This window comes from Lithobates pipiens, unplaced genomic scaffold (genome assembly GCF_037356315.1).
Source record: "Lithobates pipiens isolate NorthernLeopardFrog02 unplaced genomic scaffold, aLitPip1_a1.2 Scaffold_35, whole genome shotgun sequence".
NCBI classification, from domain to species: Eukaryota; Metazoa; Chordata; class Amphibia; order Anura; family Ranidae; genus Lithobates; species Lithobates pipiens.
This window is the reverse complement of record NW_027507811.1, coordinates 23,218,615-23,233,414: the sequence shown is the minus strand read 5'-3', so window position 1 is coordinate 23,233,414 and position 14,800 is coordinate 23,218,615. Positions and strand designations below refer to the sequence as shown.

At 42.6% G+C, this 14,800-nt stretch overlaps 1 protein-coding gene across 1 annotated transcript in view; it reads left to right on the top strand.

The window, feature by feature from the left end:
• The first annotated feature begins 1,780 nt into the window (after positions 1 to 1,780).
• The window catches only part of LOC143955216 (uncharacterized), a 155,717-nt gene continuing 142,697 nt past the window's right edge, over positions 1,781 to 14,800 (top strand). Inside the window, exons 1-8 of the mRNA XM_077465300.1 lie at positions 1,781 to 2,266; positions 7,060 to 7,214; positions 8,290 to 8,409; positions 8,983 to 9,153; positions 9,240 to 9,333; positions 9,442 to 9,530; positions 9,660 to 9,771; positions 11,799 to 12,583. Coding sequence (XP_077321426.1) covers positions 8,296 to 8,409; positions 8,983 to 9,153; positions 9,240 to 9,333; positions 9,442 to 9,530; positions 9,660 to 9,771; positions 11,799 to 12,583 — 1,365 coding nt within the window. The 5' untranslated portion in view covers positions 1,781 to 2,266; positions 7,060 to 7,214; positions 8,290 to 8,295. The remainder of the gene's footprint in view (positions 2,267 to 7,059; positions 7,215 to 8,289; positions 8,410 to 8,982; positions 9,154 to 9,239; positions 9,334 to 9,441; positions 9,531 to 9,659; positions 9,772 to 11,798; positions 12,584 to 14,800) is intronic.

Here is a 14,800-nt window from a genome sequence, read left to right as displayed (position 1 = left end):
GGTCACTAGTTCTGGTGACCTGGGGGGATCGCAAAGGAATTCCCTTAATTTGCAGGGATTTCCTCTCACTTCCTGTTTGGCTATGGGACAGGAAGTCAGGGGAAATCTCCGCAATAGAACACAGATGGTAAAAAAAAGTATCGAATAGGGGTTCTAACCCTCCCTTACTCTATCCAAAATAAAAAACAAAAAGATTTTGCCTATAGCTCTATTTTTAAATTTACGAAGAATAGCTACAGTGCCTTGCAGAAGTATTCACCCCCCTTGGATTTACCTATTTTGTTACATTACAGCCTTTAGTTCAATGTTTTTTTAATCTGAATTATATGGGATGGATCAGAACACAATAGTCTAAGTTGGTGAAGTAAACATAGAAAAAAAAAATATATATATATATATAAAACTATTTTTCAGAAATAAAAAACTGATAATTGGCATGTGTGTATGTATTCACCCCCTTTGTTATGAAGCCCATAAAAAGGCTCTGGTGCAACCAATTACCTTCAGATGTCACACAATTAGTGAAATGATGTCCACCTGTGTGCAATCTAAGTGTCACATGATCTGTCATTACATAGACACACCTTTGTGCAAGACCCCAGAGGCTGCAACACCTAAGCAAGAGGCACCACTAATCAAACACTGCCATGAAGACCAAGGAACTCTCCAGACAAGTAAGGGACAATGTTGTTGAGAAGTACAAGTCAGGGTTAGGTTATAAAAAAAATTCCAAATCTTTGATGACCTCTGGGAGCACCATCAAATCTATCATAACCAAATGGAAAGAACATGGCACAACAGTAAACCTGCCAAGAGATGGCCGTGCACAAAAACTCACGGATGGGGCAAGGAGGGCATTAATCAGAGAGGCAGCACAGAGACCTATGGTAACCCTGGAGGAGCTACAGAGGTCCACAGCAGAGACTGGAGTATCTGTACATAGGATGACAATAAGCCGTGTTTTGAGTTTGCGAAAACACATGTGGGAGACTCCCAAAATGTATGGAGGAAGGTGCTCTGGTCTGATGAGACTAAATTTTAACTTTTTGGCCATCAAAGAAAACGCTATGTCTGGTGCAAACCCAACATATCACATCACCTAAAGAACACCACCCCCACTGTGAAACATGGTGGGGGCAGCATCATGCTATGGGGATGTTTTTCAGCAGTCGGGACTGGGAAACTGGTTAGAGTTGAGGTAAAGATGGATGATGCTAAATACAGGGATATTCTTGAGCAAAACCTGTAGCACTCTGTGTGTGACTTGAGGCTAGGATGGAGGTTCACCTTGCAGCAGGACAATGACCCCAAACACACTGCTAAAGCAACACTTGAGTGGTTTAAGGGGAAACATGTATAATGTGTTGGAATGGCCTAGTCAACAGAAAATCTGTGGTCAGACTTAAAGATTGCTGTTCACAAACGCAAACCATCCAACTTGAAGGATCTGGAGCAGTTTTGCAAGGAGGAGGAATGGGGCAAAAATCCCAGTGGTGAGATTTGGCAAGACTCATAGAGACTTATCCAAAGTGACTTGGAGCTGTGATAGCCGCAAAAGGCGGCTCTACAAAGTATTGACTTTAGGGGGGTGAATAGTTATGCACATTGGCTTTTTCTGTTATTTTTCCTATTTGTTGTTTGCTTTACAATAAAAAAAAAACATCTTCAAAGTTGTGGGCGTGTTCTGTAAATTAAATGATGCAAATCCTCAAACAATCCATGTTAATTCCAGGTTGAAAGGCAACAAAACATGAAAAATGCCAAGGGGGTGAATACTTTTGCAAGGCTCTGTATGACAGATACTAAATACATTAGTCTTGTGCTGACGGTGATCAAACTTTTATTTTTTTTAGCTGTCAGCATATGGATTATTCTTCAGTGTTAGATATACATTTTACATGAATGCGCTTGGCGTTCATGTTTCTGAATTTTAGAACTGTATCAAATATATACAGTATATATATTTTTTTAATTGTATGTTTTAGTCATTGTTTAGCTAAAGAATAATGCGTTTATATAATAATGCATGCAACATAATGGAGGACGTGTAAGGAAGCAGAGGTCAAACAATGAAAAAAAACATAAGCTGCAGTTATAATGTTCCCCACAAGGTGGTGATGTTATCTACAATAGCTGGAACGCATACACACAGGAAGTGTTAGGTGGAGACAGGAAGTGATGTCAGGTACCAACAGGAAGTTCTGGTTGAGAGAGGCGCTCGACGAAAATAAGAGAGGAGACATTGTTGGAACTGGCAGCAGAGGAGGTAATGAGATCCTTTATATTTACATCCAGTAACCCCCCCGTCATGTCCGTCCTCTTCCTCCATAGTCACTGTGATGTCTTTTATCTTCAACAGAGGCTGATATACACATAGAGTATTATAAATTGTGCCCATAACCATTTATCTAACTGTTTATCCTGGTTTATAGACCGGATACATCCTAAATATAGAACCATTTACCCAACTGTCCATCCAGAGCCTCTGGCTTATAGACCGGATCCATCCTAAATATAGAGCCATTTATCCAACTGTCCATCCAGAGCCTCTGGTTTATAGACCGGATACATCCTAAATATAGAACCATTTATCCAACTGTCCATCCAGAGCCTCTGGTTTATAGACCAGATACATCCTTAATATAGAACCATTTATCCAACTGTCCATCCAGAGCCTCTGGTTTATAGACCGGATACATCCTAAATATAGAACCATTTATCCAACTGTCCATCCAGAGCCTCTGGTTTATAGACCGGATACATCCTAAATATAGAACCATTTATCCAACTGTCCATCCAGAGCCTCTGGTTTATAGACCGGATACATCCTAAATATAGAGCCATTTATCCAACTGTCCATCCAGAGCCTCTGGTTTATAGACCGCATACATTCTAAATATGCTGGCAATCAGTGCTGCCCATTAATGCCCATTACTGCAGTCAATCAATGCCCAACAGTGTCATCCATCATTACTGTCTATCCGTGCCGCCTAACAGTGCCCATCAGTGCCACCTATCAGTGCCCATAATTGCGGCATATTAGTGCCTCCTCATCAGTGCCCATAAGTGCCACCTCATCAATACCCACCAGTTCAGCCTATCAGTGCCGCCTCATCAGCGCACATCAGTGAAGGTAAAAAATTACTTAGTTACAAAATTTACTGACAAAAAAAAGTGAAAAACATTTATTTTCCAACATTTTTGGCCTTTTTATCTTTTTTTTGTAAAAAATAAAAAACCCAGCAGTGATTAAATACCACCAAGCTCTATTTGTGTGAAGAAAATGATAAAAAAATTTGTTTGGGTACAGTGTAGCAAGACCGCGCAATTGTCATTCAAAGTGTGACAGCGCTGAAAGCTGAAAAATGGCCTGTGCAGGACGGGGGGTGAAAGTGCCCAGTAGTCAAGTAGTTAATTTGCAGGGATTTCCTCTCGCTTCCTGTTTGGCTATGGGACAGGAAGTCAGGGGAAAGCTCCGCAATAGAACACAGATGGTAAAAAAAAGTATTGAATAGGGTTTCTAACCCTCCCTTACTCTATCCAAAATGAAAAACAAAAACATTTTGCCTATAGCTCTATTTTTTAATTTACTAAGAATAGCTACAGTGCTTTGCAAAAGTATTAACCCCCCCCCCCCCCCCTTGGCTTTTTACCTATTTTGTTACATTACAGCCTTTAGTTCAATGTTATTTTAATCTGAATTATATGTGATGGACCAGAACACAATAGTCTAAGTTGGTGAAGTAAACATAGAAAAAAAAAAATATATAAAACAATTTTTCAGAAATAAAACATTGATAATTGGCATGTGCGTATGTATGCACCCCCTGTGTTATGAAGCCCATAAAAAGCTCTGGTGCAACCAGTTACCTTCAGAAGTCATATAATTAGTGAAATGATGTCCACCTGTGTGCAATCTAAGTGTCACATGACCTGTCATTACATATACACAACTTTCTGAAAGGCCCCAGAGGCTGCAACGCCTAAGCAAGAGGCACCACTAACCAAACACTGCCATGAAGACCAAGGAACTCTCCATACAAGTAAGGGACAATGTTGTTGAGAAGTACAAGTCAGGGTTAGGTTATAAACAAAATATCCATATCTTTGATGATCCCTAGGAGCTCCATCAAATCTATCATAACCAAATGGAAAGAACATGGCACAACAGCAATGGCTGCACACCAAAACTCACGGATCGGGCAAGGAGGGCATTAATCAGAGAGGCAGTACAGAGACCTAAGGTAACCCTGGAGGAGCTGCAGAGTTCCACGGCAGAGACTGGAGTATCTGTACATAGGACGACAATAAGCCGTATGCTCCATAGAGTTGGGCTTTATGGCAGAGTGGCCAGAAGAAAGACATTACTTTCAGCAAAAAACAAAATGGCACGTTTTGAGTTTGCGAAAAGTCATGTGGGAGACTCCCATAATGTATGGAGGAAGGTGCTCTGGTCTGATGAGACTAAAATGGAACCTTTTGGCCATCAAAGAAAACGCTATGTCTGGTGCAAACCCAACATATCACATCACCCAAAGAACACCATCCCCACCGTGAAACATGGTGGTGGCAGCATCGTGCTCTGGGGATGTTTTTCAGCAGTCGGGACTGGGAAACTGGTCAGAGTTGAGGCAAAGATGGATGGTGCTAAATACAGGGATATTCTTGAGCAAAACCTGTACCACTCTGTGTGTGATATGAGGCCTAGGACGGAGGTTCACCTTGCAGCAGCACAATGACCCCAAACACACTGCTAAAGCAACACTTGAGTGGTTTAAGGGGAAACATGTAAATGTGTTGGGATGGCCTAGTCAAAGCCCAGACCTCAATCCAACAGAAAATCTGTGGTCAGACTTAAAGATTTCTGTTCACAAGTGCAAAAAGATGGATGGTGCTAAATAAACTTGAAGGAGCTGGAGCAGTTTGGCAAGGAGGAATGGGGCTAAAATCCCAGTGGTAAGATGTGGCAAGACTCATAGAGACTTATCCAAAGTGACTTGGAGCTGTGATAGACGCAAAAGGTGGCTCTACAAAGTATTGACTTTAGGGGAGTGAATAGTTCTGCACATTGACTTTTTCTGTTATTTTGTCCTATTTGTTGTTTGCTTTACAATAAAAAAAAAAAATCTTGTGGGCGTGTTCTGTAAATTAAATGATGCAAATCCTCAAACAATCCATGTTAATTCCAGGTTGTGAGGCAACAAAACATGAAAAATTCCAAGGGGGGAATACTTTTGCAAGGCTCTGTATGACAGATACTAAATACATTAGTCTTGTGCTGATGATGATCACGCTATTATTTTTTATTTTATTTTTTTTAGCTGTCAGCATATGGATTATTCTGCAGTGTTATGCCACGGACTAGGTTCGATGGACTTCCCGCCGAACTTTTGGCGGAGGTCTGACTGACTTTTCAAATGAATGGACTTGCCCACACACGGACCAAAGTCCGTTCATTTTGAACGTGACTTCAGGTACGACGGGACTACGCCCCCCCCCAACCCCAAAGCACCTTGTCCCCATGTTGATGAGTACAAGGGCCTCTTCCCAACAACCCTGGCCGTTGGTTGTCGGGGTCTGCGGGCAGGGGGCTTATCTGAATCCAGGAGCCCCCTTATTAAAGGCCCCCCACCCTATGTGAATGAGTATGGGGTACATCATACCCCTACCCACACTACACAGGTTTTTAAAGTAGTTTATTAGGCAGCTCCGGGGGTCTTCTTACGACTTCTCCACGCTTTCTGGTTCTTCTCACCGGGCTCCTCCGCTATCTTCTGTTCTTTTGCTAGTGGAGAAGCCTGGCTTTCTCCTTCGCAGTCGTCGTCTTCTTCTTCCTTCATCTGTTCTTCTGATGTTGACATGACATGACGCTCTCTCCCGCTGTAAGGCCGTGGACATGGGGCGCTGCGACTTATATAGGCATAAGGGGCGGGGTCACCGGGTGATGTCACATGGTTACCCCACCCCTTATGACATCATGGCCCCAGCATGCCCTGGACTGTGATGTAATAAGGTGCAGGGTCACAGTGTGACATCACCCGGTGACCCCGCCCCTTATGCCTATATAAGTCGCCACGCACCGTGTCTATGGCATTACAGCAGGAGAGAGCGTCATGCCAACACTGAAAGAACAAAAGAAGGAAGAAGAAGACGGCGACCATGACGAAGCAGAAAGCCAGGCTCCTCCGCTGGCCCAGTGAGAAGAACCGGAAAGCGCGGAGAAGTCGGAAGAAGACCACCGGAGCTGCCTAATAAACGAATAAAGGGTTGTCGGGAAGAGGCCCTTGTCCTCATCAACATGGGGGCAAGGTGCTTTGGGGTGGGGAGCCCCCCTTCCCCAAAGCACCCACCCCCCCATGTTGAGGGCATGCGGCCTGGTATGGTTCAGGAGGGGGGGGCGCTCGCTCATCCCCACCCCCTTTCCTGACCGGCCGGGCTGCGTGCTAGGATAAGGGTCTGGTATGGACTGTGGGGGTTACCCTTAAAACCCATACCAGGCGGTAGGGCTTCCAAGGTGTCAATCTCGCCGATGAAAGTGGCGACATTGACTTCCTTCTCTAGTCCCGTCGTACCTGAAGTCACGTTCAAAATGAATGGACTTTAGTTCCTGTGTGGGCAAGTCTGTTCATTTGGAAAGTCCGTCAAACCAGCATACAGATGAGCGGACTTCCCGACAGGAGCTGGGTCCGGCGGACTTTCGGCCGAAAGATTTAAAACATGTTTTAAAACTAGATCCGCCGGACTTTGGGGAAGGAAAAGTCCGCTGGAGCCAACACACTATCGAATTGTCTCACAGAAAGTCTGATCGTGTGTACGGGGCATTAGATATACATTTTACATGAATGCACTTGGCGTTCATGTTTCTGAATTTTAGAACAGTATATTAAAAAGTATTTAGAACACTATATATTTTTTTAATTGTATGTTTTAGTCATTGTTTAGCTAAAGAATAATGCGTTTATGTAATAATGCATGCAACATAATGGAGGACGTGTAACGGAGCAGCGGTCAAACAATGAACAAAACAACATAAGCTGCAGTTATAATGTTCCCCACAAGGTGGTGATGTCATCTACAATAGCTGGAACGCATACACACAGGAAGTGTTAGGTCGAGACAGGAAGTGATGTCAGGTACCAACAGGAAGTTCTGGTTGAGAGACGCGCTGAACGAAAATAAGAGAGGAGACATTGTTGGAACTGGCAGCAGAGGAGGTAATGAGATCCTTTATATTTACATCCAGTAACCCCCCCGTCATGTCCGTCCTCTTCCTCCATAGTCACTGTGATGTCTTTTATCTTCAACAGATGCTGATATACACATAGAGTATTATAAATTGTGCCCATAACCATTTATCCTGGTTTATAGACCAGATCCATCCTAAATATAGAGCCATTTATCCAACTGTCCATCCAGAGCCTCTGGTTTTTAGACCGGATACATCCTAAATATAGAGCCATTTATCCAACTGTTCATCCAGAGCCTCTGGTTTATAGACTGGATACATCCTAAATATAGAACCATTTATCCAACTGTCCATCCAGAGCCTCTGGTTTATAGACCGGATACATCCTAAATATAGAGCCATTTATCCAACTGTCCATCCAGAGCCTCTGGTTTATAGACCGGATACATCCTAAATATAGAGCCATTTATCCAACTGTCCATCCAGAGCCTCTGGTTTATAGACTGGATACATCCTAAATATAGAACCATTTATCCAACTGTCCATCCAGAGCCTCTGATTTATAAACCGGATACATCCTAAATATAGAACCATTTATCCAACTGTCCATCCAGAGCCTCTGGTTTATAGACCAGATACATCCTAAATATAGAGCCATTTATCCAACTGTCCATCCAGAGCCTCTGGTTTATAGATCAGATACATCCTAAATATAGAGCCATTTATCCAACTGTCCATCCAGACCCTCTGGTTTATAGACCGGATACATCCTAAATATAGAACCATTTATTCAACTGTCCATCCAGAGCCTCTGGTTTATTCCAGAGACCAGATACAGAATATTCCTGGAAATGGGCTTTTAACTCATTAGATGTGTGACATTGTATTAGCTATAAACTGATCACAGTAATGATCTTTATTGGGCATGTAGTTCATCCCAAAAAAAATCTTCATGTCTCAGCATAGTTTGGACATTGCCTGTCAGGTTGGGTTATTAGAATGATCCCTTCATGTAGAGTCCTGTAATATTGTATAAGAAGCAGTGTAGACATTGTTCATCCCAATACAGTCCACATGATTCTCAATTCATTATCTGTCCACAGAGAGGTATGTCCTGTATAGATCACATGACCACATCAATGAGGATGGAGAAGGACTGGAATCACATGACTGGGAAGATATTGGACCTCACCCTGGAGATCATCCACCTGCTGACTGGAGAGGTAAGGAGGATTCTGGGAGGTCACATGACATCATTTTTATCTCAACTAATAAAATACAGATCTGACTGGAGAGGTAGCACTATCAGGCCCTCTGAATTTTCCTCTTACACATACTGCCCACTGTCATATCCTCCACACTCCTCTCTTGTACATGCTGCCTAAGAAATTTTTATTGGTTCAGTAAGTAACCATGGAAAGAAAAAAAAAAGACGCCAACCTGTTTCGGGTCTCCAAAGATCTCCCTCTTCCTCAGGTCTTTGGACTTCTAAAACGCGTTGTATATCTATTGTACTTTCCATGGTCACTGAATTATTAAATGTTTTTTTTGGACTCTTAGAAAGTTTTGGAGCTTTATCTGGTGCAACTGTATGTAGACTACTTAGTTTGGATGACCTTTTTTTCAGGGGCTTATGCTTCTATATGTAGAGGACTGATGAACTGAAGACGTTTGGTTCCTTTAAGAACTTTGTTTTTACTTGTAGAGGATTCCTGTCTATTGTTAAGCCCCCATCTTGTCTTTAAGGCAGGAGGGGAACACTGGAAGTGTTTGTAGTAATTTGTTCTGCTTCTCAGGATCATACGGTAGTGAAGAAAACATCTGGTGAGCCATTAACACCCAAAAGCCGTCTTCACAGGACACCCCCCATCACAGTATCTCTGCCTCGATGCCTGACAACAAAGAAAAACAATGCTAAGAAAGTTCTTGATGTCACCAAGAAGATCATTGAGCTGCTGACAGGAGAGGTGAGCGGTGGTGGGAATTCTGGGACATTATCCAGTAACAGACAAGGGATGTGTCTGGATGGTGACTGTATCATTGTGTGTGTCAGGATGTGACGGTTTCTCTGAAGGCATATTTGGAAGGACCCAAGGACCTCTCCAAGGATGCCACGACGAAGAATAAGCAGCCCCTCACATCACAGGGTAAGAGAAGACTTTATTGTAAAGGAGAGAGCAGTACGGAGGCTCCACCTAGATCCCCCATCATCTGATAAACACAATGTATTCAGTCAGTATGTGTGTTTCCTACAGATGGATCCAGTAACAGAAACCCACCAGAGAGATGTTCCCCTCCTCTGGATTCCATGCAGGAAGATAACACCATCCCTGACCATGATACGGTAGGTGGTGATGTGGTCTAGAACTCAAGAGTCACGCCCAAATTTTAAGAGATTATATCCTTCGGTGTGTTTTTTTTGGTTATTATAACTCATTTTGAGATGTTCTTTTCTGTCCTTTTGTTGGTTTAGGATGAAGTAATTGTTCAAGAAGTCAAGATTAAAGGGGAAGATGACATGGATGATGAGGTGACCACTGTGACAATTAAAGAGGAGGAATCTGATGAAGAAGTCATCGGTACGGGTAAGTAACGGGTAACCTTTCACATTTTCATTTTAATCCAGTGAGTATAAAGTGTACAGACTGCAATTCACAGACCTTCTCCTAATCTGTTAAGAGGAGAATAGATTATATATGGTGGAACACTGTCAATTTCATCCGAAAAAGTCACCATATGATAAATGTGAGAAAATTGTATCAGCCTAAATTTTAGCCTTCCCTGGTTCCTCTCTTCTGCCCTCATCAACATTCTAATGAAACGTTTACATACAACCATTTTGTATCAGGTACAGCAATCGCAGCATATTTCGCAGACACATTTTTTTTACATGCATATATGTATCTTCTCCAAGAATCAATTCTCTTTGCTAGCAGCAGAAATCACCCCATAATAGCGCAGTACGTATAGATGTTGGTGTATTGTAAGATAAAGCAGGTTATTCAAATAAACACAATGTAAGAGTAAAACCCCAGAGAAATAGCTCACAGAGAAAGCCACCACCGACCCAGGATCGTGCAGCAATGTGATATCGGCACTGAGACTCCGCCTTTACGTGTTTCGTCCAATCTGAGGTTTTCTCGGTTTTATGTTTGTATTATTATTATAATACAGGATTTCTATGGCACCAATAGTTTGTACAGAGCTTTACATTATAAATACAAGAGGAATAGGAGGGCCCTGCTTATAGTTCTAATAGGAGAAACTGTACACCATATGAAAGGTCCATCTCCATTCCTCAATATAACGTCATGTCTCCAACAAATGAGGAGGAGATACTGTACACCATATGAAAGGTCCATCTCCATTCCTCAATATAACGTCATGTTCCCAACAAATGAGGAGGAGATACTGTACACCATATGAAAGGTCCATCTCCATTCCTCAATATAACGTCATGTTCCCAACAAATGAGGAGGAGATACTGTACATCATATGAAAGGTCCATCTCCATTCCTCAATATAACGTCATGTCTCCAACAAATGAGGAGGAGATACTGTACACCATATGAAAGGTCCATCTCTATTCCTCAATATAACGTCATGCTCCCAACAAATGAGGAGGAGATACTGTACACCATATGAAAGGTCCATCTCCATTCCTCAATATAAAGTCATGTTCCCAACAAATGAGGAGGAGATACTGTACTCCATATGAAAGGTCCATCTCCATTCCTCAATATAACGTCATGTTCCCAAGAAATGAGGTGGAGATACTGTACACCATATGAAAGGTCCATCTCCATTCCTCACTATAACGTCATGTTCCCAACAAATGAGGAGGAGATACTGTACACCATATGAAAGGTCCATCTCCATTCCTCAATATAAAGTCATGTTCCCAACAAATGAGGAGGAGATACTGTACACCATATGAAAGGTCCATCTCCATTCCTCAATATAACTTCATGTTCCCAAGAAATGAGGTGGAGATACTGTACACCATATGAAAGGTCCATCTCCATTCCTCACTATAACGTCATGTTCCCAACAAATGAGGAGGAGATACTGTACACCATATGAAAGGTCCATCTCCATTCCTCAATATAAAGTCATGTTCCCAACAAATGAGGAGGAGATACTGTACACCATATGAAAGGTCCATCTCCATTCCTCAATATAACTTCATGTTCCCAAGAAATGAGGTGGAGATACTGTACACCATATGAAAGGTCCATCTCCATTCCTCAATATAACGTCATGTTCCCAACAAATGAGGAGGAGATACTGTACACCATATGAAAGGTCCATCTCCATTCCTCAATATAACGTCATGTTCCCAACAAATGAGGAGGAGATACTGTACACCATATGAAAGGTCCATCTCCATTCCTCACCATATCAATATGATAGTTGCACAGACAGTATTGCTTTTATGGTCTTTAGTATATTGTACACTTTATCTAATTAGCTTTTTTATATTTTAGTGTCATAAATGCACACATTTGCATTGCTGAGCTTTGTAGAACTTCTGACCGCTTGACAAATACTGTATATATGCTTTCTGCCTGAAACAAACTTTTACTTTTATTCAAAAATTGTTTCCCAACAGACGGACGCTATCTTCAGAATCCTTTAGAGGAATCTTCTGATAATCCACATAATTCGACTTCGGATAGATCAAAAGATCCGTCCAATGCCAAGCAATCTTCTTTGAGCCATAAAGGAGTTAAAAGTGGTGAGGGCTTGTCTTGTCTGGTGTGTGGGAAAACATTTAAAATTAGATCGGAACTGCTAGTCCATCTTAAATCTCACACCAATTTGCCTGCTTCACATTCAGAGTGTGGAAAATCTTTGCCTGAGAAATGTGAACTTTTTGCGCGCCACATATGTGCTCGTCCTCATTCATGTTCGTTTTGCGGGAAAAGTTTCTACGAGAAAGGAAAACTTGTCATTCATGAGAAAATTCACACAGGTGAGCGGCCTTACTCGTGCTTAGAGTGCGGGAAATGTTTCCTTCGGAAGGCAGAACTTCGTATACACCAGAGAATTCACACAGGGGAGCGTCCTTATTCGTGTAACGAGTGCGGGAAACGTTTCTCTCGGAAAACAGACCTTCTCACACACCAGAGAATTCACACAGGTGAAAGTCCTTATTCTTGTTCTTATTGTGGGAAACGTTTCAACGTGAAAACAAACCTGATTACACACGAGAGGAGTCACACTGGGGAGCGTCCGTTTTCATGTTCGGAGTGCGGGAGATGTTTTACACGGAAAACAAGCCTACTTAAACATCAGGAAAAACACGAAGACGAAGGTACTTTTTCATGCCCAGAGTGCGGGAAAGGTTTTACGCGGAAAGGATATCTAATTAGACATCAGAGAACACACACCAGCTGACGCTCTTCACCAAGGTATGGTGGCATTTACGAGGATTAGTCATTTAGTCCAGGAGTCTCCAAACTTCTTAGTACAAGGGGCATGTCATATATTTTTAAAAATGTCCATCAGAGTACCCCAATACATGAGGGTCCACATCAGAACCTTCTCTTACATCAGGGTTCCTATCAGAGTCCCCTTTATGTCAAGTTCTCCACCAGGGTCCCCATGATAGTCCCCCCCTTACATCTGGGTCTCCATTAGGGTCTTCATCAGGGTCCCCATCATAGTCTCCCCTTACATCAGGGTCTCCCACTTACATTAGGGTTCCCATTAGAGTTCCCCTTTACATCAGGATCCCTATCAAAGTCCCCCCTTGTGTCAAGTTCTCCGTCAGGGTTTCCATCAGGGTCCCCCCTTACATCAGGGTTTCCATCAGAGTCTCCCTTGCATCAAGTTCTCCATCAGAGTCCTCCCATACATCAGGGCGCCCAACTAAGCCCCAAACCTCAGTCCCACCCGTTAATCCTTCCGATGCCCTTTTTTATTTTAAAAATATTCACAGACTGAAAAAATACCCATCAGAGTACCCCCATCAGAGTCCCATTTTACATCAGGATCCCCATCAAGGTCCCCCCTTACATCAAGTTCCTTATCAGAGTCGACCATACATCGGTTTCTTTATCAGAGTCCCCCCCTTACATCAGGGTTCCCATCAAAGTCCCCCTTTTACATAATATTTTTCATCATAGTCCCCCATCAGGGTTCTTCCCATCAGAACCCCTAACCTCTGTCCCACCTATTAAACCCTTCCGATGTCCCTTTAATCTCTGGCTAGACATTAGCGTTCAAAAACCAACAGGAGCATTTCTGATTTCTTCATAATCCTCAAGATCGGAGAATGCAGACTAATAAAATCCCAGCAGGAGGAGTCCAAGCTCTTCATAATCCTCAAGCTCAGAGAATGCAGACCCAGTGACTCCCAACAAGAAGAGCTCAAGCTCTTCATAATCCTCAAGACCCGAAAATGCAGACTAATGAAATCCCAACAGGAGGAGTTTGAGCTCTTCATAATCTTCGAACTCTGAGGATGCAGACCCAGGAACTCAAACAGGTGAAGTCCGAGCTCTTCAGAATCCTCGCGATCGGAGAATGTAGACCCAGGGACTCCCAATGGGAACAGTTCAAACTCTTCCTAATCCTCCATATCGGAGAATGCAGACTAATAAAATCCCAGCAGGATGAGTCCAAGCTCTTCATAATCCTCAAGCTCACAGAATGCAGACCCAAGGACTCCCAACAAGAAGAGCTCAAGCTCTTCATAATCCTCAAGCTCACAGAATGCAGACCCAAGGACTCCCAACAAGAAGAGCTCAAGCTCTTCATGATCCTCAAGATCGGAAAATGCAGACTAATGAAATCCCAACAGGAGGAGTTTGAGCTCTTCATAATCTTCGAACTCTGAGGATGCAGACCCAGGAACTCAAGAGCAGATATCTCACCATCTTCAAGATAAAAGCAATATTTAATTGGTTGACTCGTGCATCTACTAGAGCTCACTTCTAGATTGATGGACCATCTGACCAGGACATCCGGTGAGAGGAATGTGGCTTTTGAACCTGCATTTCTGAAGATCACAGCACCCAAAAATTGAGTGTCGACTTCCAGAGCTCTTCAGTGGATGGACCTTTTTCCTACTAACAGTGGGCAAGTCGACCATTTTGTTTTTCAAGCTGCCCTAACAGATGCAAATTAACACGAGGAATAATGTTCCTCTCGCTTCTTGTTTACTGTGTATGTTCCTATAGTTTGTTATAAATAGATGATATGCTGATATTATTTTTGTCGTTTCTTTAAAGTTAAACTGCTATTTTGCCACCTTTCCTGGTTCCTCCCCCCAACCCCCACAACATCATGCTAATTAAATGTTTAAACAAAACCTGTTTTCATTACATACCTTATTTGGTATCATGCATACTGCACGATGCATTGCATAGAGAAGCACAGAGACCCAGTGATGTAATCATAATTCAATGGATCCTAGCTGGTGGGAGCGGTCGGCAGGGCGGTGTACATAGCTTAGTGAAAACATCATAGCACCCTGCCTCTGTGCTCCTCTCAAGAGACCTCAGCCGTGGTTGGACATAATGGACTTGTGTCTTTTTTTTCCAACCTCACCTACTATGTAACGATGATGCAAGCAGTGGGCTGGCTCTTGGGAGGAGTTATGCAAAT